This window comes from Rhinoraja longicauda, unplaced genomic scaffold (genome assembly GCF_053455715.1).
Source record: "Rhinoraja longicauda isolate Sanriku21f unplaced genomic scaffold, sRhiLon1.1 Scf000619, whole genome shotgun sequence".
Classification (NCBI taxonomy): domain Eukaryota; kingdom Metazoa; phylum Chordata; class Chondrichthyes; order Rajiformes; family Arhynchobatidae; genus Rhinoraja; species Rhinoraja longicauda.
Window position 1 is genome coordinate 29,707 of NW_027601835.1, and position 26,419 is coordinate 56,125.

The 26,419-nt window shown below is 44.8% G+C and overlaps 1 protein-coding gene across 1 annotated transcript; it reads right to left on the reverse strand.

Annotated features, from left to right (window-relative positions):
* Window positions 1–1,258: 1,258 nt before the first annotated feature.
* LOC144591153 (uncharacterized) lies at window positions 1,259–25,545 on the reverse strand. Its single transcript, XM_078395447.1, has 28 exons — window positions 25,494–25,545; window positions 25,057–25,235; window positions 23,650–23,796; window positions 22,316–22,443; window positions 20,527–20,660; window positions 19,639–19,733; window positions 19,177–19,336; window positions 18,901–18,928; window positions 18,346–18,427; window positions 17,558–17,671; window positions 16,834–17,045; window positions 16,178–16,272; window positions 15,647–15,759; window positions 15,081–15,236; window positions 14,214–14,413; window positions 12,574–12,662; window positions 11,408–11,541; window positions 10,244–10,368; window positions 9,214–9,385; window positions 8,914–9,126; window positions 7,998–8,168; window positions 7,728–7,865; window positions 7,113–7,162; window positions 6,580–6,700; window positions 6,348–6,430; window positions 3,864–3,999; window positions 2,528–2,718; window positions 1,259–1,415 (listed from the first exon to the last, which is right to left on the reverse strand). The coding sequence occupies exons 1-28, from the start codon at window positions 25,543–25,545 to the stop codon at window positions 1,259–1,261; spliced, it is 3,675 nt and encodes a 1,224-aa protein (XP_078251573.1).
* Between the last annotated feature and the right edge of the window lie 874 nt (window positions 25,546–26,419).

A 26,419-nucleotide genomic window follows, 5' to 3' on the forward strand; every position in this document is an offset into this window, starting at 1 on the left:
GGGTAGCCTGCACAGGGGAAGTAGATAAGTTCAAGGATGACATTATACACATTGTTAATTGTAAATTTCTGCCTGGAACAGCACCAGTGAGAAAATATCCTGCATGAATGAAAACAATTGGCATTTGGGTATCAATCCCTCCCATGAACAATCCAACATCAGTGTGAACCTTAAGTGAAGTCCCGCCGAAGTCTTGGGGCAAGGCAGAACTAGGAGTCAGCTGGCGACGTCACACGCGAGGACCAAGGGCCGGTAGGAGGGTGAACCGCAGTAATGCCTCCAGCACCTTCAAGGTCGACTGCGAGATGTGCCCCCGGGAAACAAAGAAGGCCGGACGAGTAGAGGAGAGGGATGTCGGTTCGTGGGAACTGCTCCAGTACATCGAGCCCGCGGGCCAACCGGACTTTGGAAATGGCACCAAAACATGTCGGCGCCCACGTGTGTCATATATGCAAAAATAATTTCACTGTGCAGTTGCACACGTGACAACTAAAACACCATTGAACCATTGAAATATGGTGGAACGAGAGGATTACAAGTACAAGCAGCACAGCATCTCACCATCCCCACTTGGAAATGGACCAAGCTGAACGTCATCAAACCATGATGATAGAGAACACGGAGCAGAGGCCCAGGACACTGGCTGAACTGCTGGTGGGAGCTGACGTGGGAGCGTTGACCATGAGGCAGAGGATCACCAGGGTGCTGGAACCAGATCAAAGTTGAAGACTCGGTGTGGGGATAGCGGATGAGATGGGAGGATAATGGGGTGTTGGTCTTGTGGCGGTGGAGGTGGGGAGGACAGGGCAGGCATGGCCAATGCGGTCAAAGGGAAGAAAAAACCCCTGAATGAGATTTCAGTCACAGAGAGAGGGTTAGCAGCACATAATTAACCAATGTCATCATGGACTTTTCAGTGTTCCCGATGATCAAGTTTCACTCTACATTCTATTACAGTCTAAACAAGGAATTCAAAGCAGTACAATTTCTCCAACTTGTCAACTTGAATTAAAATTGTGTCTGTAAACCGTACCCTGTCTATTTCACTCCATGTGTCCGTCAACGCCAAACAAAGGTTTCCAATGCTTTGTATCGTAGACGAGGACCAGGATGAAGGAACACTGCAGACAAATGAAAATCTCTCAGTTAATGAAGCATTGTTGTAAGTGGTAGCATAATAATCCAAGCATTCGTGCGCTCAAGGTTCAAGAGGAACATATCTCAGACCACACATGGCACATCTAGCAGAGCCGCTGCCTCACAGCACCAGAGACCCGGGCACAATCTTCATCTTGGGTGCTGTCGGTGTGGAGTTTGCACGCGTGTTCAGGTGTTCCTGCTTGCCCCCCATATCCACAAAGGCATGAGAGTTGGCGTTTAATTGCCGACTGTAAATTACCCCCAGTGTGCAAAATCTGGTGGGGGAATTAATAGCAATATGCAGAATATAAAGTGGGATTAGAGTAGTGGAGGATGAGTGTAGATGGGTGCATCGAGGTCATGGGCCAAAGGGCCATTTTCCACTTCTCCATCTATCTCCACTCTGCAATGAAAATCCTTTCAAGATACACCCATGAGATTTAGTTACTAATCAGTGCGAGTTTAATCTCCAAAGTCAAACACAAAAAAAGCATCTTCTCTCTCTAAATTATTGCCAAATTATCTCAGTCAATTACTGATCTGTGTGAATTTAATCTCCAAGTCAAAAACACAAAAAATCTATCTCTCTCTGTAAATTATTCCAAAATAATCTCAAGTCAATTAGTTTGCAATAGACTCAGCTGCAGGGTAAGGATGCCCATCGCACAGGAATGTTTTGGGCAAACATATCTTGACCATGGACTTTAGTTATAGAGTCAGAGTCATACGGCATGGAAACAGGCCCTTCGGCCCAACTTGCCCACACCAACCAACATGTTCCAATTACACTAATCCCATCAACCTGCATTTGGCCCATATCCCTCTAAACGGTCCTATCCATGTCTAATTGCTTCTTAAACGATAGTCCCTGCCTCAACGTCTTCCTCCCGCAGCTCGTTCCATATATCCTTTGCATGAAAAAGTTACCCCTCAAGTTCCTATTAAATCTTTCCCCCTTCACCTTAATCCTATGCCCTCTGGTTCTCAATTTCCCCACTCTGGGCAACAGACTCTGTGCCTCCACCCGATCTATTCCTCTCATGATTTTACACACATCTATTAGATCACCCCTCATCCTTCTCTGCTCCAGGGAATAGAGTCCCAGCCTGCTCAACCTCTCCCTATAGTTCACTCTGCAGTCCTGGCAACATCCTTGGTAATCTTCTCTGCACCCTTTCCACCTTCACAACATCTTTCCTACAACATGGTGCCCAGAGGAGCATGTTTCAGGAATTAAAATGTTGTTATTTCAAGTGACCTGCTTCCACTGGGTTGTGGATAGAGTCTGTACGTTCTCCTCAGAAAGTCCATTATGGAGTAGTGAAACATCAACTACAGAGACTTTTGATGTGATCTGTATTGAAAAGGATGAGCATTTCACACTCACCCATATCTGCTCCTTCCATCTCTAAGGAGAACTTCAATTGCACTCTTCTGATCGTCTCGATAGGAGACACATTTCTTTAATGCATCCAGAACAGTTATATCAGATGCCAGGATCGCAGATCCATCAAGTTCACAGACCAATCGACCGAGTGTGGTCACACTCTCCTTCGTCAGCTTGTTGCTGGTAATTCCCTGGATTTTTGTCAAAAGGTTAACATTAATTCTGCAGCATTTCACTGTACAAAATGCAACTCAGTCAAAACGTTCCCATTATTAAGACCGCTCTGGTTGTGTGGACTAACAATGCCACAATATATCAGCATATCAAGAAAGTGTCACATTTTTAGTCACAAAACGCTAGAGTAACTCAGCGGGTCAGGCAGCATCTCTGGAGAAAAGGAATAGGTGACGTTTCGGGTCGAGACCCTTCTTCAGACTCGACCTGAAACGTCACCTATTTCCTTTACTTTAAACCAGCATCTGCAGTTTCTTCCAACACAGGTAACATTTTTAACTGGTTATCAATCTAACATCAACTTCAGGTTTCAGCTTCAGCTAAATGGATCTCAAATAGTTCGCACACTGATGAACACACCAGTGTTTAAAAATGCTCATGACTTTAAACGGGAGGCTAAAACACAAAAGTCTTCTATGGGGCCACTGAGTTGAATAAGCCAGAACTCATCTGCCACTGAAATCAGGGAAAAGTTGTCCCCAGACCCGATTCTACTAACAATTCCTTCAAAATGCAAACTCTGCTTCTTGCCTTTCCAAATGGTCTTGGAGTTTTACTGAATATTATTGATCAGGTAAATGCTGGGGTTCACCTCCACCCAGTCACGCTGCATAAACATGAAAAGAAAGTAGGTTTGGGACGTAACAGTCAGCAACAATTGGGACTAGTATCTGACAACTGAACAATCAACAATTCATCGAATGTACTGAAGCGTTAGCTCTTCTGAATCATCCTACCACAACCAGAGAGCAGAGCTGAACCCCGATTATCTACCTCTTTGATGACCCTCGAACTTACCTTGATCAGACTTTGCTGGCTTTATCTTGTACTATACGTTATTCCCTTAAATGGCTCAATTGTAATCATGTATTGTCTTTCTGCTGACAGGTTAGCACAAACCAAAAGCTTTTCGGAACACGTGCCAATAAACCAAATTGAACTGAACTGATAAACCTCCTCACTTGCACCCAGTGCAATTATTGACAAAGTGTCAGGGTGGCACATTTATTATCAATTTAAACAGTGCGATCACAGGGAGGTGTGCCCAAGATAACGGGTTCATCAACCCCAGGTTTTCATTTGCTGAGCACTTCATCCTTACCAGGCAGGTCTTGGCATCATTCAGAATACTTTGCTTTCTTGCTGATACTTTCCGTAAGGTATTAACGTTCGATTTCCCAACTAATTTGAAGAACTCCCGGCAGTTGAAGTTGAACTGAGTCCTGAAGTGTTGATAACTACGAAGCAAAACATAAAATACACAAGATTATATTATTGATATGAAGTTATTCTTTCTTCTCTCTGCTCCCGACTGGCAGAAGATGAAGGAGTTTGAAAGTGTGCACCATCAGACTCAGGAACAGCTTCTTCCCCTCTATTATCAGGCTTCTGAACCATTCTTCCATAAGCATGGGTAATGTTTGATACACCTCTTCCCCATTATGGACATTGGACTTTGCCTATGGGATTGGTGCCCTATAATGCTGTGAACTATATTCTGCACACTGTATCTTTCCCTTTCCTTTACCTAATGTACTGGAATTTGACTTGATAGTCTTTATGTTTAGTATTTGCTGATTGGTATGGATAGAATGCAAAACAAAACTTTTCACTGTACCTCAGTGCATATGACAATAATAAATCTAATTAATCCTAAGAATCATTTACAATTTCCCAGCCCACATTTACATGCTTTCACACCCATCCCCACCCTGTCCTCCTTTGTAGGCTCCCTCATCGACACGCACGCATCCAGACATGCACACACATGGCCAAAACGCCTGATGCACAGCTATCCTCACTTCATTACCACACGATAGAAAACATACTTAGTGTCACAGAGTGATACAGTGTGGAGAGAGGCCCTTTGGCCCAACTTGCCCACACCGGCCAACATGTCCCAACTACGCTAGTCGTACCTGCCTGTGCTTGGTCTATATCCCTCCAAACTTAACCTATCCATGTACCTGTCTAACTTTTTCTTAAATGTTGGGATAGTCCCAGCCTCAACTACCCCCTCTGGCAGCTTGTTCCACACACACACAACCCTTTGGGTGAAAAAGTTACCCCTCAGATTCCTATTAAATCTTTACCCCTTCAACTTGAACCTATGTCCTCTGGTCCTCGATTCCCCTACTCTGCGCAAGAGACTCCTTGCATCTACACAATCTATTCCTCTCATGATCTTATACACCTCTCGAAGATCACCTCTCATCCTCCTGCGTTCCAAGGAATAGAGACCCAGTCTACTCAACCTCTCATTATAGCTCAGACCCTCTCGTCCTGGCAACATCCTTGTAAATCTTCTGTGAGCTCTTTCAAGCTCGACAACATCTTTCCTAAAATATGGTGCCAGGAAATGAACACAATACTCTACATGCGGTCTCACCAACGTCTTATGCAACTACAACATGACCTCCCAACTTCTATACTTGTTCTGAAGCGAGATGTAATTGTGGTCACTTTGCACCTAAATGGAATCTGAAATAGCAATACCTGGCATTTTTCTGTCTGTCATTCCCTGTGGAACAATCTTTTTGGAGCATTGCAGGGAAGTTTGGACCACAGGGTCTGATCAAGGATCATTCATTGTCTCTCCTTCCCCCTACAATTAGTCTATAGAATGGTCCCTACCTAAAAGGTCAACTATCCATGTTCTCCAGGGATGCTGCCTGACTTGCTGAGTTACTCCAGCACTTTGTGACCATTCAGAGTCTCGCTTGGTACAACTGGACATTAACAGTGCAACAATAGTCTGGACCTCACTACATTAAGGTCCAAGGTTACTCTTTGTCCATCTGTCCCTCAGACATCCAACATGTCCTCACAGTACTGGCTAACCCATGCACTGATCTTACAGCCGATTCCCCGGTCAACCTCAGCCTTCTTTCTCCATTTGTTCAATTATCGTGAGCCTCTGAACGGCCAATGGGCCCAAACCTCCAACCCCTTGCTCCCGGCACAAAGCCTCTGACAAGCCATCCAACGACCTTGCTGCCCAAGGCTCTGGTCCTCTGATGGCTCACCCAATTAATCTGCCCCACACCATGTCCCCATTGGGACCACTGTTCACCCAGCCTCTCTCCCCCACACCCCTCCACATTGACTCAGTCTTGTTGAACGTGAGGCCCAGGATCATACATCACATCCATTGGGATGCACCACCATTTCTACCTCATACTTTCCAGATATAATTTAGTGTGAGTCCCTGAGATTTCCATTCCCCACACCACCTCTGTGCTTGGGCACCGAGGACAACTATCACAGTGAGGAATACACATAATACTTTGAGTCCATGTGCTCACGTTATGTTTCCATTAACTGATAACAGCAAGTACCCTGGTTTATGACAGATCTGGCAAACATCAGCATCAATGGTCTATTCAACAAATAACTTGGGGCCGTACAATGGCGCAGAGGTAGAGTTGCTGCCTTACAGCGCCAGGGACCCAGGGACCCGTAGGATAGTGATAATGTGCGGGCATCCTTGGTCGGAGTGGACTCGGTGGGCGGAAGAACCTGTTTCCGCGCTGTCTCTCTAAACTAAAGTAAACTGAGGAAACTGTTCCAAGGAAACACAACATACTTGAACAGCAGAACATCTGCAGGTAAGACATCCAAGGCGAGTTCAGTTCTTGCAGAAGTGAGTCTTCCAGCCATACATTCAAGCTGAAATGACAGACAACAACGTCACTTTGGGAACTGAAGCATGGAGATACTTTTATTCTCAGTTATTTTCCTCTCTACATCCCGCTGTAGTTTTGCTTCAGTAGTAGGTTAACTGGAGGTATCTTTCACGCTTCTTTGAATGTTCTCACCTGACTTTCATCAAGCACGACCTCTTTATCCTTCACTGCTTGAACGAGCTTCAGAAATGCTGGGAAAGGGAGGGTTTTCGTTGCACCACAACTAAAGCCTCTGAGGACAGCAGGCGACAATCTGGAACAGGTTGTGGCAATATTAATATCTAAACAGTCCACTTTTGTCATCACTTTAAAACCTTTAATCACAACCTCCACCCATTGCATTCCCGAATGATAACATCTCAGGTTGTGATTTTAGACGTTGTCAAAGCACGGGACAGAACATTCAGCTGGTGAACATAACTCTGGCAAAATCAACAAGTGCCCTTCATTCACAACAGTTTAATTACTGATGTAAATTGGCCGTCACACAAATCATTGGCTGTGTTAGAAACTACACGAGAACGCTCAAACTCAACTCAAGTGCACGAATGATGACACCAACACTCCTGCTAAATACATGGACAACAATGCCACATTGGGAGCTCAGGCATGGCAACCCTGAATTAGGCATCAAAAACGGCAGAAATTAAAAGAGCATTGCTTACGTCTCAAAATTGTTGTTGGATCTGACCACATCTTGAAAGAAAACGGCAGACTATGGAAGAAAAGGATTTGAATTAATAACTAATGTAACAGGGTTATGGAGTGTTCATACATTCACCGCTCACACAACATGAATGGGACAATATTCCCGACATCTAACGTACAATGGCATGAAGCAGCTGACTTTCATAAGTTAGATTATAGGAGCAGAATTAAGCCATTCGGCCCATCAAGTCTCCTCCTCCATTCAATCATGGCTGATCTATATTTCCGTCAACCCCATTCTCCTGCCTACTCCCCGTAACTCCTGACATCCGTACTAATCAAGAATCTGTCAATCTCCGCCTTAAAAATACACAATGACTTGGCCTCCACGGCCATCTGTGCAATGAAATCCACAGATTCACCACCCTCTAATTAAAGAAATTATCACTCATCTCCTTACTAAAAGTAAGTCCTTTTATTCTGAGGCTATGGTCTCTGGTCCTAGACTTTCCCACTAGTGGAAACATCCTCTCCACATCTACTCTGTCAAGGCCTTTCACTCTTCAGTAAGTTTCAATGAGATCTCCATCATTACAGCCGTCGTCCCTGCTGTAAACAACCAGATCATCTACCTGACTGGGAGTCCACCGTTTATTGTTGACGTCGCTGAGGCTTAGGTTGGAGGTTAACAGCACAGGTGGAATCTCTTCGACAAGAACAGATGTGATGTTCCTCACAGTGGCAGCTGGGTTGTTAACGTTTCTCAGCACCTGATTTACAACAAAATAGGATAGAATTTACGGGAAGACGAGAACTGGTATCACACAACAGCATTAACGTTGATAACATCTAGATAGACCGTGAGAAACAGATTGCGTTTTGTACCCGTGACAATTGCTCACCTGCAGAACACAGATCGTCCGTATAGATTGTGGTGCACTTCTAATATCCTCACCAAACCTACTGCTTGCGATGACATTGATCAATATCTTAGGATTAATACGTTGGAACACATTGCTGGGAATACCGACAACCAGGCTTCCCAGACCCAGCAGTCTATTCGTGTCATTGACCTGGGTGAAAAGTGAAAGGCAAATGTCACAAATTGACCATGCTATCAAGAATTCATTTTCAAGATTTGTGGCATAATATTGTGATTACCTCCCCCATTCCCCATGTCAGAGAATATTTAGTGAGAAATGACTGAAAATATTGGCTGATCTTCCCATTGCTTGCACCATTGTACATTTGGCATTAAGACCAAATACTGCTGTGGAAGAACTTAGCTTCTGCATGGGTCTACATGGTAGGCTGCTCTGGAAGGATAGATCCCATGGGATTCAAGGAAAGGTAGCTGAATGGATAGAAAATTGGCTTCATGGACTGGAACAGGGGGTGATGGTGGAAGGTTGCTTTCCGGACTGGAGGTCTGTGATTAGTGGTATGCCTCAGGGTTTGGTGCAGGGTCCATTTCTATGATTTGGATGAGAATGTACATGGCATGGTTAGCAAGTTCGCAGATGAAACAAAAGTGGGTGGTAATGTCACGAGTGAAGATGGTTGTCAAAAATTGCAGTGGGATCTTGATGGGTTGGGTAAATGGGCTGAGGAATGGTTGATGGAATTTAATACAGAGAAATGTGTGGTGTTGCACAGTCAATATCTTTACATGCAGCTCTTTGAAAATTCTTTGCTCAGATACAGATTTTAACCTTGTAAAGCAAATTCACTTAAGCACCAGAGGCTCGAGATAATATGAGCATTCATTTTATTCACTTGTTACTAATTGATTCATTACTGTTTTTTTCATTAACTTACTTGATAACCGTCTTTTAGTAGCCTGTTGACGATGGAATTAGCCTGGCCAATGTTCCAGCCTCTGACGCTGCCCAGGTTTGGCAGGGCTCGCTCCAAAGTGTTCCCATCAATTTTGTTAACCTGTGACAGCGACAGTCCGACTGCGGTTTGCCCCAAAGCGTTCAAAGTGCTGACTGAAAAGGTGTCGATTTTGCCCACTAAAACTACCGCCAACTGAAAGAATGAACAGCAAGGCATTAACACCGAGCATCTTTCACAACACCTGCTTCAGCAAAATGTTTTACAGGAAGTATTTCTCACCTGAAGCTGTTCATCTGTCGGACCTTCAGCGGGTGAGATCCCATTGGCAGTTGTGTTCGGGGACACACCAGGCTCACACACTTGGTTTACCTTCTCGATCACAGACAAGATTTCCTGTCCACTCAAGGGCTGTGAAGTACCGTCAATGAAGCAAAACAGAGAGTCTGGGAGGCTGCAAGAGATAGATGCCAGTCGCACAATGTGTGAGCCAATCTCACAGAGATGGAGTATTCTCCCTCCCTGGAGCTATTATAGAATTGTTACACAAGCAAACTTTGAAGAATCATCAAGATACTTTACACATCATCCCCCAACTTGCATCAGTTCCTAAGTTTTCCAATTAATATCTAATTTTACTGTGAAAGAGGAACTACCTTTAGACTTTATAGATATTGCTTGGAAACTGGCCCTTCAGCCCATCGAGTCTGCGCCGACCAGTGATCACCCCGTATATGAGCACTAACTTAAACTTTGTAGTGTGCGACAAACCGGAGCAACAGGAGAAAACCCACGTGGTCACGGGGAGAACGTAAAAATTCTGTACAGACAGCACCCGAGGTCAGGATCAAACCTGGGTCCCTGCCACTGTAAGGCAGCAACTCTGCCACTGTGTCACTGTGATGCCCCTTCATGAAAATTGGCTTTACTTAGTCTCTCTATATTTCTCAGTTGCTGGTAATTGGATTATTTACAGCTTTAAACTCAAAACAACGCAAAGCCTTGAACTTGAGGAAGGAAGCCCCTCTCAACAAGCAAGACTACAAATAAGGTGACAGATTATTGTGGCATCGACTGCAATGCAATGTGACAATCAAACCATTTTAAATGGCAGAGTGGTCAACTCTGGGACGACTGTGTACATTGGTCCACACATCATGAATGGTTTAAGGAAGTGACCCACCACCACCTTCTCAGGGGAAACCCGGATGATCAAGAAATGTTGTTCACACCCGCAATGCCCCCAGCCTTTTCACAATACAACATTAAACTGCTTCACTCCTGTCAGGGAGAGATGATGTCAAAGACCTACCTTAAGACAGTCACATTAGAGTTGTTTCTGACCAGCAAGTTGAGGTACAACTTTGAAACTTCACTGGGTAACGTCAGATTTGCCAAGAGTGCCAGGTTTTCAGGGTTTTCAGCAAATCGTTGAATCTGCACAAGGTTGAGAAGAAATTACAAATATTTAACTGGAAGAAGTCTTTTGATGACTAATCTTTGAAAGAAATAAAGATTCAGCTTCGTGTTGGTGAAACACACTATGATGGATAACGTGGATTGTAAGAAAGCTTCCAAACCACAGATGACGTTTAATAGAATATTGTGTGGTTGCATCAAACTTGAAGCTTATTTTGCACTCCCATCAATTTTCTTATCCAAAGATTTCTGAAATGTGACTGGTTTGTAAGTTCCTGCTTTATTTGCTACTTCTAACAAGGATTTATACCTCTGGAAGGCTAACACTTAAGTTTGAGATATGAGAGACTGTAGATGCTGGAATCCCGAGTAAAATGCAAAGTGCAGGATGAACACAGCGGATCAGGCAGCATCTGTGGAAGCAAAATACAGGCGACCTTTCCGCAAGAAATAGGAGCAGAATTAGGCCATTTGGTCCGTCCAGTCTACTCCACCATTCAATCTGGCCGATCTACTTTCCCCTCTCAACCCCATTCTCTCGTCTTCTCCCCATAACCTTTGACAGCCTTCCTGAGCAAGAATTTCACATTAGGACCTTACTTCCAAATTGAGTCGACCAGAATTGTCGACTGTCCATGCCCTCCCCAGATGCTGCCTGACCCACTGACTTCCTCCAGCACTTTGTGCTTTGTGAAATAGTTCATAAGTTCATAAGTTGTAGGAGCAGAATTAGGCCATTCTGCCTATCAAGTCTATGCCATTCAATCATGGCTGATCTATCTTCCCCTCCCAACCCCATTCTCCTGTCTTCTCCCTATAACCCCTGACACCCATACTAATCAATAATCTGTCAATCTCCGCCTTTAAAATATCCATTGACTTGGCCTCCACAGCCTTCTGTGGCAATGAATTTTGCAGATTCACCACCCTCTGACTCAAGAAACTCCTCTTCATCTCCACAGTTACATTTTTCAAAATTGATTTCCACAAGTAGCTGGTTACCCGGGCAACTCGATGTTTGACAATCCCAATCAAAAGTTTAAAGGAGAATATGTACCTCAGATTCATTATTGAAGAAGGACAGAAGATCCACCCTGGATATGTGATTCATGTAAAGCCCCAGATATTGAGCAAACCAGGCAGTGGAGTTCAGGGCGGGATCAGTAACATTATAGCACGTGGGCTTGGGACCTGTAAGAAAAATAATTCCACGTTAATTCTGTGGAAAATGAAAAGTCATGCCGAACATCATTTCCACGATCAAGCAGGAATTGCACTTCCACGCCCAACAGCAGGGACCGTTTCTTCCCAGCTGTATCAGGCAACCGAACCCTCCTACCGCGACCCTTGGACTAACTTTGATTGGACTTTACTGGCTTTACCTTGCACTAAGCGTTATTGTACCTGTACACTATAAATGGCTCGATTGTAATCATGCATTATCTTTCTGCTGACTGGATAACAGGCTCCAAGAGCCTTTGTCGGCACCTCGACACAAGACAATAAACTAAACTAGAATTAACCAACTAAACTAGATGGTTATTGATAGAACTAATCATCATGTTCTTCGGTGAAGCACAGTTAATCTGGTTGAAGGTCAGGGTGTTGGTGAGTCAGGGGTAGATGGGGGATAAAGGAGGAAGAGCAGGTGAACCGAGTGGCATCTGGTCGCCCAAAAACATTCCATAAGTGGGGATACCGTCTCATTCACCTCGACATCTACCTCACTGTGGAGATTAGACGTTGTCTATCGAACTGTTAGGCTACAACACTGAGTACTATATTCTACATTCTGTATCTTACAGTGTGACATGGTGGCACAGCGTCAGAGTTGCTGCCTTACGGCGCCAGAGACAAGGTTTTGATCCTGACTCTGGGTGCTGTCTGTACGGAGTTTGTACATTCGCCCCATGACAGCATGGGTTGTCCCCGGGTGCTCTGGTTTGCTCCCATAGTGCATAAACGGACAGGTTTGTTAATTTGGCTTCGGTAAAAACTGTAAACTGTCCTTAGTGGGTAGGATAGTGCCAGTGCTCGGGGATCGCTGATTGGCGTGGAGACAGTCAATCTCTGTACCCTGGGGAGCAACTAGAACTCTGCTGATGGTTGATGAGAATAAGCTGTTCTTGAACCTGGATCTTATGGTTCTCGGGCCATCTTTGACTACGACGGGTCATAACAACTCCACCTCTGGAGCTTTTCAACAAGAAAGCGTAACGTCACCTTGCTGGAGATAAGATTTGATGCCCTCATAGATTTCCCTCTGTTTGTCTGCAGTAAGTTCACTGTAGGGAGCATTCAATGTTCTGACACTAAAGGAGAAATTCAAGAAATTTAATAACATTTAGAATATCATCATCAGCTTGACTACAGTTACTAAAGAAAACAATATAACTCACGACAATAGAACTGAAAGTGTAGCACCATACAATCCAATGGTAACATTCAATCAGTGTTTCGTTACATGTACACGTGGTGAGAGATACTCGATCAGTGCCAAGAATGACCAGGAACAAAGGAGGACGGAGATAGTGTTGGACATTGTCTGGTCCATCACGGGTATTGATCTCTCCACCATTGAAGAGACCTACAGGATGCACTGCCTCAAGAGGGCAGCCAATGTCAAAGATCCACACCACCCCAGCCACGCTCTCATCTCACTGCTGCTGTCGGGAAGAGGCATGGCCCAGAGAACCATAAGATCCAGGTGCAGGAACAGCTTCTTCTCATCAACCATCAGGCTCTTGACCCAAACCACACAACCCTAACTACAACCTTGCCCCAGCATCAAACTACTATGGATTTTGTATAAAATTGCTCAATTGGAGTCTGGTTATCTAGTCTAAATATTGATATGGTCATAAGTGATTGGAGCAGAATTAGGCCATTTGGACCATCAAGTCTATGCCGCCATTCAATCATGGCTGATCTATCTCTCCCTCCTAACCCCAATCTGCCAACTTCTCCCTATAACCCCTGACACTCAAAATAATCAAGAATCTATCTATCTCTGCCTTAAAAATACCTATTGACTTGGTCATCACGACTCTTGCGTTTATACAAATATATCCGCTGAAACAGACTCTCCATTCCTCTCTCTCATTCGATGATATGTAACACATTCAGTAACTAAGACATGAGATAGACACAAAATGCTGGAGTAATTCAGGCGGACAGGCAGCATCTCTGGATAGAAGAAATGGGTTACGTTTCTGGTCAAGACTCTTCTTCGAACATTTCGCACAGTGAAATTCTTTGCTGGTATACCCAATGTATACAAATAGCGGCCACCTACGGCACTGACAAATTTACAACAAGCACGTCGGGTTCTCCTTTTGTTCTCCCCCCTGCCCTCACGGCGGTCCCGCCATGACAGGTCCTCCATTGTTCTTCCCAGTCCCTTATAGCGGTTGCCTCACGCCCAGTTGTCCATTGTTCTTTCCCCACCCTCATGGCGATCCCTCCACACTCTCATCAGCCGTGGACCTCACTGTCGCCGCTGCCTCGATAAAGGCATCCGGCCGCGTTCCCAGTCCACAGCCGACTTCTGGCCGCACGGCCCGGCGGGAACCCTTTCAAGTTCACACCCAAAAATCACCACGACAATTCGCTTTATAAATCTACATTCTTTTTGACACAAAAAGCAGGATGTTGTCTGTCCCGTTGAGTTACTCCAGCTTTAAACCAGCATCTGCAGTTCCTTCCCACAAGACATGGGATTTTTTTTCAACACAATGCTCAGTTTCAATCAATCAGTTGACTGCACCTCAGAGATAACGCACTGAGAAAGCCAATCACTTGGGATGACTGACACACTTGAGGGGTTTACCCGTGGAATGTACATTCAACGTAGGTGTACTTACATTTTCCGGTAGGAAAGGCAGTCGATCCTCAGGCTGTTGTTGGAAGCCAAAAGGGCAGAAGTGATGAATGGCACATATGGAGTTAATCTGAACTGAAGCCATTGATCCACCTGGGTGACATTGAGCACAGGCAGACTGCTGGTGAACAGAGGCCACACACCCTCCAGGATCGCAGCTCGGTTAGCGGCTGAGAGTTTACTCTGGCAAAGGGAGAGGAAACAGGCTTCTGTTAAAATTGTACACCTTCAATTTAACAGAATGATGTGACACCTGAAGCTTTTGGCTTCTGTAAATTGTCCCTAGTGTTTAGGATAGAACTGGTGAACAGGTGATTGTTGGTCGGCACGGGCGACGTATCTCTGTCACACTGTATCTGTCAAACTAAAACTAAAGCCTGGGATGGATCCTGATCTCGGGTGTTGTCTGAGTGGACTTTGCACATTCTCCCTATGGCAGCATGGGTTTCCTATGGGTGCTCCGGCTTTCACCCACATCCCAATATCCTGCGGGTTTGCAGGTTGATTGGCCTCTGAAAAATTGCCCCTAATACGTAGGGAGTGTGAACGTGTGATGAATGGTCGACGTGGACTCGGTGGGCCGAAGGGCCTGTTTCCATGTTGTGTCTCCAAAATTAACACATCTTGTAAATTCTACAAATTCTCTTCCACAAGCACTGTGTGCTTTCAGTCAAAGCCTCCACACCCAGGACCAGTCCTATCATTATTCCTTCTGCGTGCGAAGCACTGGACCAAACACAAGGGTCACAAATCACACAACAACTTAAGGTGTCCCTATCTGTTTGAAAACCCCTCCATGTGATCAACACTACAACGTATGACAGGAAACATAAAAACAGCTGCTGCTCACGTCTTGGGTTCTTTCATTGAATCGGTCTATGAATGCAGCCAGTTTGTCAATGGGTTGGACAAAGGCTAACACTCTGGTCAGGATCTGGTTGTCATTAATGAATCCAGGCATGCTCAGCACATCAACCAAGTCACGGGGATCGGTAACATTGATCACCTGTAACAATAAGAATGACAATTTTACCTCCATGACCAGAAATAGTCCACATATCACACCTGGACACAGTGTCAAGGTTCCATTTACGTGTAAATGCATCGGAAAGCATCAGTGCTGTTAATAAGCACAAAAAGCTGGAGTAAGTCAACGGGACAAGCAACATCCCTGGAGAGAAGAAATGGGTGACATTTCGAGCCGAGACCCTTCTTCAGACCCAAAACGTCGCTCATCCTTTTTCTCCAGAGATGCTGCCTGTCCCGTTGAGTTACTCTAACATCTTGTGTCTATCTTCGGTGTAAACCAGCATCCGCAGTTCCCTCCAACACATCCGTACATTTAATATTGTCTCAAAAGAAAAATTAACAATCACTCATACTTGCATAAACCCAAAGGAATAATTTTGCTTTTACCTCAGGAGTCAGGAAAAATGCATCTGTCAGATTGAGCAAACCGGCAAAACTTTGGAAATAGTTTTTCACGTAGATGGTAACGCTGCCATTTTCAAAACAACGCAACGGGAATGCTGAGAGGAAAGAAAATAAATATGATGCATTTGACAAAAATGATACTTTATTCAGTGTAAATGTTTAGTTTAGTTTAGAGATAGTGCGTGGACACAAGCCCTTCGGCCCAAAGAGTCCACGCCGTCCAGCGATTCCCACACTATCCTACACACACTAGGGACAATTTACAATTATACCAAGCCAATTAACCTACAAACCTGTACGTCTTTGGAGTGTGGGAGGAATCTGGAGCTTTCCGGAGAAAACCCACGCAGATTACTGGGAGAACGTACAAACTCCACACAGTCAGCGTGCGGCCTAAACGTCTGGAAGCTAAATTATGCCGCAGACTAACAACGACAGGGTGAAAGACTGGGGCATTGAGAATTACAAGTCAATTTCTCTTTGTTATCATTTACGAATGCCTTTCCATCTCACCTGTATTGTTGAGGTAACCAAAGATCCATAGTCTCAGCACAGTTTCCCGTGTTTCACGCGGCATTTCAGCAAATCCATAATTCAGGCCATTTAAGCTAAACAAATAGATATTAATGTCATTATTTGTCAAGCACCAGATCAATAGTCACCTTTCAACTGGTGAGAACAATTTTAGGATCCTTCCCAAATGATGCCTCAAACTTCAGCTAATTGAAAGGTAGTTCACCATAAAGATTGCCTGTTATACTGTCAGAAAACTCTGCCAAAGATTAGTATCGAAATAGCCTGAAAATGTTCCTGAGCGTAGCTCATCTTCCTCTTTCGTTTCACACCACCTCTCATCTTCAGAAGGATTAGCTCCTCACTGCAAAAATAACCCTAAAGACAATCTGCGACTTGCAGACGTGTAAAAGGCACCCGGGTGATTCTACTCACTCCGACCTGCGCGAGATAACCACTTATGAGGTGTTTGCGCAGTACTCAACCAAAACCAGAAACAGAATTACTGTTGGATCTTGGAATGACCCTTGCCTGTGTAAGGCACTGTGTACTGGGTGCTCCATGGCAGTGAACAAGTTAAATTGCCTTCCGCAGGGTCTGCTTCCTCGATACAACATGCAACAACAGATGATTGTAAAAGAGAGGTGTCCACTCACACTGCTCGGTAACCTTCACAGCTGATGTCCCTTCTCAGCAGCGGCACCAGCACCGACTGGGAAATGCCAGCAATGAACGGCCGGAGTTGCTCCTGGAACCACTTCCTCAGGAAGGCGGGACTGGTCAAGTTATCCCTGGTCCTCACCACCTCCCACAAGGCATTCAGAAACGTCATCTTTGTCATCAGGGGAATTAATGTTGTGTTCCGTGTCTGAAACAAAACACAACACGTCAGCGGTGGAGACAGAGATTCCTTTGTAGAAACGACATCACACCTTTCATTAGTTCATAGGTTCTAGGAGCAGAATTAGGCCATTCGGCCCATCAAGTCTACTCCGCCATTCAATCATGGTGATCTATCTTTCCCTCTCAACCCCCTTCTGGGGTCCTGCCATCTCCCCATAACTCCTGAACACCGTACTAATCAAGAATCCGTCAATCTCCACCTTAAAACTACCTATTGACTGTGGCAATGAATTCCACAGATTCACCACCATCTGACTAAAGATTTTAATACATTTATTACCAACAAGAGGTTAACAGCACAGGTGGAAACTCTGAGATGAGAACAGATGGGATGTTCCTCACTGGTTGTCTCCACATCCACTCTATCCAAGCCTTTCACTACTCGGTTTACAAGGTGTTGACCGTGTATTTTGAACCATACCAAAGATTCTTACATCACTGAAAATGGTTCCCAAGTTCCCTCCCTGGATGAATTACCTTGTTGTTGAACATGTCCAGGGCCTCCATCAGTCTGGTTCCGTCAAGCTTCTGAATGAAAACAGTCAGGGCCATTTCATTCGACCTGTTCAGAGGCTTCAGGCCAGTGAAGCACTGAAACACATCTGACAAGAGGTCACTGCTTAAACCGAAAAGCAATAGCTTAGGCTGCAAAGGAAAAACGCTGCCTTAGATTATAACATCCCAGCATATTGGTGTTCACTATCAACGATGAGCAATAGTTCACCAACCAGCCATTCAAAGCACAACAGTTAAATGTACTCATGGAAGTCAGACACACATAGTCTTAATAGAGCACCTCTACAACATTTAACATTATTCATGGTGATCTTATAGAGGTGTACAAAATCATGAGAGGAATAGATTGGGTGGATGCACAGAGCTTCTTGCCCAGAGCAGGGGAATTGAGAACCAGAGGACATCGGTTTAAGGTGAGGAAGAAAAGATTTAATAGGACTTCAGAAGTAACTTTTTCACATAAAGGCTGGTGGGTGTATGGAACCAACTGCCAGAGGAGGTAGTTGAGGCAGGTACCATTCCAATGTTTAACAAATATTTTGACAGGTACATGGATAGGACAGGTTTAGAGGGAAATGGGGCAAATGCAGGCAGGTGGAAATATTGTAGATGGGACATGTTAGTCGGTGTGGGCAAGTTGGGCCGATGGGCCTGTTGCCACGCTGTGTGATTCTATAACTATGACTATTATTTAAGTGCAAACTGCCATTGACGTCTTTGTGTGAGATTCAAGTCATGAAAATGCTTACCTCTGCACAAGCAAACTGTGTGATATTGAAGTTGCACAGTTGGCTTGCATTAACTGCAGTCAGGAAATCATTCATAGCCGAACTGTGCAAAGAAAATTAAAATTACTTTTACAGATGGAGAATAGTTGAGAAACAAACAACAAAACAACCTATTTTTATTGCACAGAGGGGGACATAATTAAAAAATAATCTTTAATTTCATGTCATCTGTCATTCCCAAGTGAGGCACAATAGTAATTGGGCACCACCAGTGATAGATGTAAGATAGAGGCAAAGTGCTGGAGTACCTCAGTGGGTCAGGCAGCATCTCTAGAGAAAAAGGATGGGTGACATTTGTTCCAAAGAAGGCTACCGACCGGAAATGTCACCAGTCCTTTTTCTCCAGGGATACTGCCTGACTTGCTGAGTTACTCCAGCACTTTTTGCCTATGTTTGGTATAAACCAGCATCTGCAGTTCCTTATTTCTCCACAATGACAGATGAAGTCAGGCACCAACAAGTTAACAGCGTGTCATGGGGGGATAGATAGAAAAGGCATTCACGTCAAATTCTTACCTGTTCACACTGCCGCACAATCTTGTTTCTGAAGGAGAAAGTATAAGAAGTTAATAACAGATTTGAATTATAACACTTGGATTAACTAGAGTAATCATTGTGTGTGATTATTTTTGCAAAGTAGTACTGATAATGTTTTATTATTCTTCATAAGTTCATAAGCTGGAGGAGGACAATTAAGGTATCCAGCCCATCAGGTCTACACCTCATTCAATCACCAGTCTTTGATAAAATGTAATCATTGCAAGTGCTCTCTGCTGTTTCGGAGACAGTTACCTGATGAATTATCTGGAATACCACCCTTCAAACCAAGTTTCCGGACTTCAAACTCAGTGTTTGAGGCCACCCAAAGCATCACGACCGTTTCATTCACGCCATCTCGAAGAGCTTGCAGGTTAAACCCGAGCAGGTCGATGATGTTCTGGGCGGTCAGATTCTGAGATGGAAACACAATTCATGAATGAGCAAAACAGGCAAAATATCGCACTTCATCAGGACTAATATCATCAGTTCAAATAGAGTTCATGGTTTTCTTGTTCATTAAGATTTCAGACAAGCCGGCTGTAAATGTGTGTTGGTAATGTGTTGCTAAATGTGTGATATGTTGGTAATCTGCGGCAGTGTTTCAGGATCAGAGGGTCCGTGCGGGCGATTGGCTGTGAGAGGGGATGTGAAGTATCGGAATTGAACGCGTTGCAATACTTAAGCAGTCAGAGGTTTGTCACCGACAATTTGTACCTGCACTTCTTCCGGATTCAAATTCTTGAAGATTGCAAACTCCATGTTAACTTCATTAATTGCAAGAAACCTCAAGTCATCAGTTGCGGCACCGCCTGGAGGAAGCAGAGACATTTCTCAGATGAATGCTGCAGCTCTGCACATTCACACAGCCTGGGGCAGCTCCAGCCAAGACCACAAGAAATTACAGAGACTTGTGGACGCAGCCCAGACCATCACACAAACCAACCTCCATTCCAGTGACTCCATCTACACCTCACACTGCCTCGGCAAGGCCAGCAGCATAATCAAGGCCTAGTCTCACCCTGATCACTCCCTCTTCTCCCCTCTCCCATCAGGGAAGAGGTACACAAGCATGCAAGCATATACCCCCAGATTCAGGGATATTATCAGGTGCCTGAACCATCGTATCAAGAACTAGAGAATGGTCCAGAGCTACCATCTACCTCACTGGAGATCCTCGGACTATCTCTAATCAGACTTTACTGGACTCTATCTTGCACTACATGTTATTCCCTTTATCTTGTGTCTGCACGCTGTGGATGGGTCGATTCTATTCATGTATGCTCTTTCCACTGTCTGGATAACACACGAGAAAGTGCTTTTCATTGAACCTCGCTCGGTACACGTGACACCAACCTAAATGAGATGAAATTAAACTAAATTAAACTAATCTAAACTAAACCAAACCAACCTATCAGATTGGATTGGATGCAAAGCAAAGCCTTTCACTGTATCTCGGTGCATCTTAATCTATGAGTAACCCAGATGTGAATTGGAAAAGCCCAGTCACCGTGGATCCCATACAGCTTAATCTTTCGGTTAAGCGACCATGAGACCACCATCAAAATCAGACTCAGGAGTAAAATAAAACTTTGATTGACTTACCAAGATACGCCTTGACCAGTTGATAGTATGGGATGGGTTTGTTTTGCTCAGAGCTCAGTGCCAGGACGGCCTGGTCGTAAAGGAGGTTTTTGACTGACTGAGGACAAGAAGAAAACTCCAGAGCCCCGGCGTCCCTGTGGGAGTGAGATTACATCGTCAGTCTCGGTTTGTGCTTCAACCCCCCCATTGCACCAGTTAGGAACTTGCGAAACAGAGAACAGAGAACTAGAACTAGGGTGATCGGTGCTCTCGGTACGAAGTTTGGGCATTGGACTAGGACTGGAGGGCAGCCAACATTTTAAGAAAGGAGGGAGAGAGAAAACAGGGAATTAGAGACCAGTTAGCCTTACATCAGGAATGGGGAAGTTTATTAAAGATGTAATAGTAGCGCATTTGGAAAGCAGTGACAGGATCGGTCAAAGGTATCACAAAATGCTGGAGTAACTCAGCGGGTCAGCCAGCATCTCTGGAGAGAAGGAATGGGTGACGTTCCCGGTCAAGACCCTTCTTCAGACTGCAGAACAGTCTCGACCCAAAACGTCACCCATTCCTTCTCTCCAGAGATGCTGCCTGACCCGCTGAGTTACTCCAGTATTTTGTGATACCTTCGATTTGTACCAGCATTTGCAGTTATTTTCCTCTACAGGATCGGTCAAATTCAGCATGGATTTATGAAGGGGAAATCATGCTTGACTACTCTTCTGGAATTTTTTGAGGATGTCACAAGTAGAATGGATGAGAGAGAGCCAGTGGATGTGGTACATCTGGAGTTTCAGAAAGCCTTTGATAAGATCCCACAAAATTAGAGCACATGGTATTAGGGGTAGGGTATTGACGTGGATAGAGAACTGGTTGGCAGACAGGAAGCAAATAGTAGGGATAACGGGTCCTTTTCAGAATGGCAGGCAGTGACTAGTAGGGTGTCCATGGCATTGTTCACGCTTGCCATGAACACCTTCCACTCTCCGACATCACAAGACCCAGTTCACCCAGTGACCAGAACAACGCCATCCGTTTCCCAACACCTACCAGTACCTGTATACGACAGACACCGCACCCTTGACCCACTGAAGCCCTCGCCCATTCTCAATGTCCTCAGTGGCCCCATTGACCCGTGCTGAGCATCCTCCCAGGTTTCCCTCTGCCTGAACTAACAATTTCATTTCCGCTCTTGCTCATGAATACTGGGCCATGGGGTGTTTCATCCTTGGTCATAGAGTCACAGCTAGTGTCATAGAGTCATACAGCGTGATTACAGGCCCTTTGGCCCAACTTGCCCACACCGGCCAACATGTCCCATCTTACACTAGTCCCACCTGAGGGATATTTAGTCCATATCCCTCTAAACTGGTCCTATTCATGTACCTGTCCAAATGCTTCTTAAACATTGCAATATTACCTGGCTCAACTCTTTCTTCTGTCAGCTCGTCCCATACACCCTTCACCCTTGGTTAAAAAAGTTACCCCTCAGGTTCCTATTAAATCTTTCTCCCTTCATCTTAAACCTATGTCCTCTGGTTCTTGATTACCCTACTCTGGACATGAGACCCTGTGCATCTACCCGATCTATTCCTCTCATGATTTTGTGCATCTCCGTTAGATCATCCCTAGTCCTCTTGCGCTCCAAGGACTGGAGTCCTGGCCTGCTCAACCTCTCCCTATAGCTCAGGCCCTTGAGTCTTGCCAACATCTTTGAAAATATTCTCTGCATCTTGACAACATTGGTCTTCTGTCGTTCGATTATTTTGCCTTTCCAGGCATCAATCAAGCTCTGAGCTGTGACACTCACGTCAGGTTTGCAATGTTCACCAGCTGCTCTCTGTCCAGAATGCACAAGTTGCCTCCACCAACAGCTTTCAAAGATACTGCATTAAGAACACCATTGAACTGGAGGTATCTTGTGATGATGACTTTAACCTGTAGAAATACATTTGGAGAACACAAAATAAATTACAAACGGCTCTGTGATGTTGGTTTTATTCTAAATTTAATATGCAATAAGATCTAAATAACTTTTCAGTGAAGGAATTATAAATTCATAAGATCTTGGAGCAGAATTAGGCCATTCAGCCTATCAAGTCTACTTCGCCATTCAATCAGGTCTGATCTATCTATCCTTGCCAACCCCATTCTCCTGCCCTCTCCCCATAACCCCTGACACCCATACTAATTGAGAATCTGTCAATATCCACCTTTCAATGACCATCTGTTGCAATAAATTCCAAATTCCGCACCCTCTGATTAAAGATGGCGCTGGTCCTGGACTCTCCCACTAGTGGAAGCATCCTCTCCACATTCACTCTAGCTACACCTTTTCACAATTCGGTGAGATTCACCCCCTCCCCCCCCCCCCGCCCCCTTCATCCTTCTAAACTCAAGAAGTGTTTATTCGTTGAAACATCCATTGATGTAGATGATGGATAAGGACCAAAGTCTGGAGGTGTCCCTCCTAGTTTTGATAAAACTCAACCAAGATGCAAAAATCATCAGTAAACTTCAATACATTCAAAACTCCGCTGCCCGTCTACTCACCCACACCCCGATCCGTGACCATATCACCCCCGTCCTTTATAAACTCCACTGGCTCCCCATCCCCCACAGAATCCAGTACAAAACCCTCCTCATAACCTACAAAGCCCTCCATAACCTGGCCCCATCCTACCTGACCGACCTCCTCCACAGGCACACTCCCACCTGCACCCTCCGCTCTGCTGCTGCCAATCTCCTATCCCCCCACATCCGGACCAAACTCAGATCCTGGGGGGACAGGGCTTTCTCCATCGCTGCTCCCACCCTATGGAACTCACTACCCCAAAACGTTAGAGACTCCTCCACACTCACCACATTCAAAACATCGCTGAAGTCTCACCTGTTCAGTACTGCCTTCAACCACTGAAGGTCACCTCACCTTCTGTCTCCTTTCTCTGTTCGTTTATTTATTTACTTATTTATCTATTTATTCATTTCCCTATGTTCTCTAAATCTCTGTAAAGCGTCTTTGAGTATATGAAAAGCGCTATATAAATAAAATACATTATTATTATTATTATTATAAATCCTTTTGATCAGTGTCAGAATGTCTCCGCCAGTAGGGTGTCATTAAAACGTTGCTGGTGTCAGTACCGTTATGATTTCCTGCTCTCGCCTCAACAATGCAGAAAGTGTCTCCACTCGAGTGATATTCCAGCTGCTGATTTCCGTTGCATTGAACACGATGGAGATGTTGCCCAGCAGTTGTATCTGGTTTTCTGGGAGGCCACTGGAATAAATCTGAATGGAAATGTCAACAAGGTTAGCCTTCATTTTAGTTGTTAAAATTTGGCTGTAAATTCTGCTTTAGCTTGAAATGCCGAGCTACAATGTAATTCCACTTCTCTTCATTGCACCTTGAAGTTACCACCCCATGTGGTTTTTCCCTCCATGGAAAGATTTGGAACAGATATCCCACCAAGTTTCACATGACTCCCTGTCAAACCCTCATGGTGGAGCGATGATGGGAGAACCCTGGAACTGAGATCTGTATTGTTCTGTATTGTTGGAGGTGCCGACTTTTGGACAGAACATAAAACTGAAGCCTTTCCTGCCTGTTCGAATTTGGCCAAAACCCCATTATTTACGTTAGAGATACAGTGCAGAATCAGCCCACCTAGTCACAAGCACTATCCTACACACACTCAGGACAATTTACAATTTTTATCGTACCCAATTAACTTACAAACTTGCATGTCTTTGGAGTGTGGAGGAAACCGGAGCACCCGGAGAAAACTGACACGGTCATGGGGAGAAAGCACAAATTCTGTACACACAGCACCCGTAGTCAGGATTGAACCCAGGTCCGTGGCGTTGTGAGGCAGCAACTCTGTGCAACCCCTATTGACTCTAGTTGACAACAAAATAAATGGAAGTACCAGGTTCCTGAACAATATGTATTTAGGGTGGATATCATTGACACAAAATACAGGGTTTTTATCTCCTTTTAATATCTTTTATTTGGTAATCATAAATTACATTGGAGCAGAATTAGGCCATTCAGCCCATCGTGTCTACTCCGTCATTCAATCATCTGATTTATTTGTGATATCTTCTATCACAAAGTGGTAGGGGTGGCACGGTGGTGCAGCGGTAGAGTTGCTGCTTTACAATGCTTTTAGCGACCCGGGTTCGATCCCGACTACGGGTGCTATCTGTATAGAGTTTGTATGTTGTCCCCGTCATCTGCGTGGGTTTTCTCTGAGATCTTCGGTTTCCTCCCACAATCCAAAGACATACAGGTTTGTAGGTTAATTGGCTTTGTATAAATGTATACATTGTCCCCAGTTTGTGTAGGATAGAGTAAATATGCAGGGATCGCTGGTCGGTACGCACTGGGTGGGCCGTAGGGCCTGTTTCCACGCTGTATTTCTGAACTAATCTAACTTATTGTGTGATTCTCATGGTCCCCGAAGTTATATCAGCACCGTGGAATAATCAAAAGCAACAAACATCATCAATGAGTTGTTCTTCCTCTGTCCTTACACAGAGATTACATACCTGTAGAAGTCTATTTTTCAGCACTTTCAGCTGTGTTTGATCAAAGGCAAGAGATCCCAGTTGGAGAATGTTATCTTTCAGCACAGCATCACTCAAACAAAGGTCCAACTGGGCCGCATTGTAGATTGCAGGCGTCAGGTCACTGATGTCCTCGGGACCTATCACTCCCTCTGTACAGACTGCAAATACAAACCTCTGTTAGTTGATGGAGGTGCAGGAAAGGCAGATTAATGCTGTGGGTTAAGGGGTTTTCGGATGGGATACAGGTGCTAAAAAGGAGGGGTGGTAACAATGTGTTCAATATATGGGAAGCTGTGGGAAGAGATAATGTATTGAAAGGACCATTAAATGAACCGATACACCATCCATTACCCTCAATCCCTCCAACTCCAGCACACCGTGACTGCCCAGTACACCATTTGACCACTCCTCCCAACCTTCACCACCAAGCAGGATGAGGGCAACGGGTGAATGGGAACCTGAATCCATGTGAGTAACCCTCCTAGCTGCACCCTACCCAGCCAGGATATATGTAGCTGCCCTTCATCACTGCTCGATCTGAAAGCTGCAACTCTCTATCCAACATTACCCTTAACATTACCCTTGAGGGTGGCACGGTTATGCAGCGGCGGAGTGCTGCCTCACGGCACAAGAGACCCAGTTCGATCCTCACTACGGGTGCTATCTGTATGGAGTTTGGACATTCTCCCCGTGATCTGTGTGGATTTACATTGGGAACTCTGGTTTCCTCCCACACTCCAAAGACGTGCAGGTTTGTAGGTGAATTGGCTTGGTAAGATTGTAATTTGTTCCTGGTGTGAGCAGGATTGAGTTAGTATGCATGAATCGCTGGTCGGTCCGGACTCGGTGGGCCTTTGTTTGCAGCTTATTAGCCCAGGAACATATCAATACACTACTCTTCCCCACCACGCTGATTATTCAACACACGCTTATACTCATTACATACTTGCTGAATTGTTCGACCGTCTTTGTAACTTGAGCTGTCCAATAAATATCAACACTTCAACAGGAGGTCCCAATCTTTTGACTTCCTTGATAAATCTTGGCAGAGCTTCATTAAGGGTAGCCTGCACAGGGGAAGTAGATAAGTTCAAGGATGACATTATACACATTGTTAATTGTAAATTTCTGCCTGGAACAGCACCAGTGAGAAAATATCCTGCATGAATGAAAACAATTGGCATTTGGGTATCAATCCCTCCCATGAACAATCCAACATCAGTGTGAACCTTAAGTGAAGTCCCGCCGAAGTCTTGGGGCAAGGCAGAACTAGGAGTCAGCTGGCGACGTCACACGCGAGGACCAAGGGCCGGTAGGAGGGTGAACCGCAGTAATGCCTCCA

Coding starts and splice junctions, on each gene's coding strand:
- LOC144591153 (XM_078395447.1), bottom strand. CDS start 25,545: ATGGATTCAGGTTCCCATTCACCCGTTGCCCTCATCCTGCTTGGTGGT. Junction 10,369..11,407: donor TCTTCAATAATGAATCTGAG/GTACATATTCTC, acceptor AACCTTGTGCAG/ATTCAACGATTTGCTGAAAA. Junction 9,127..9,213: donor CGACAGATGAACAGCTTCAG/GTGAGAAATACT, acceptor TCATTCTTTCAG/TTGGCGGTAGTTTTAGTGGG.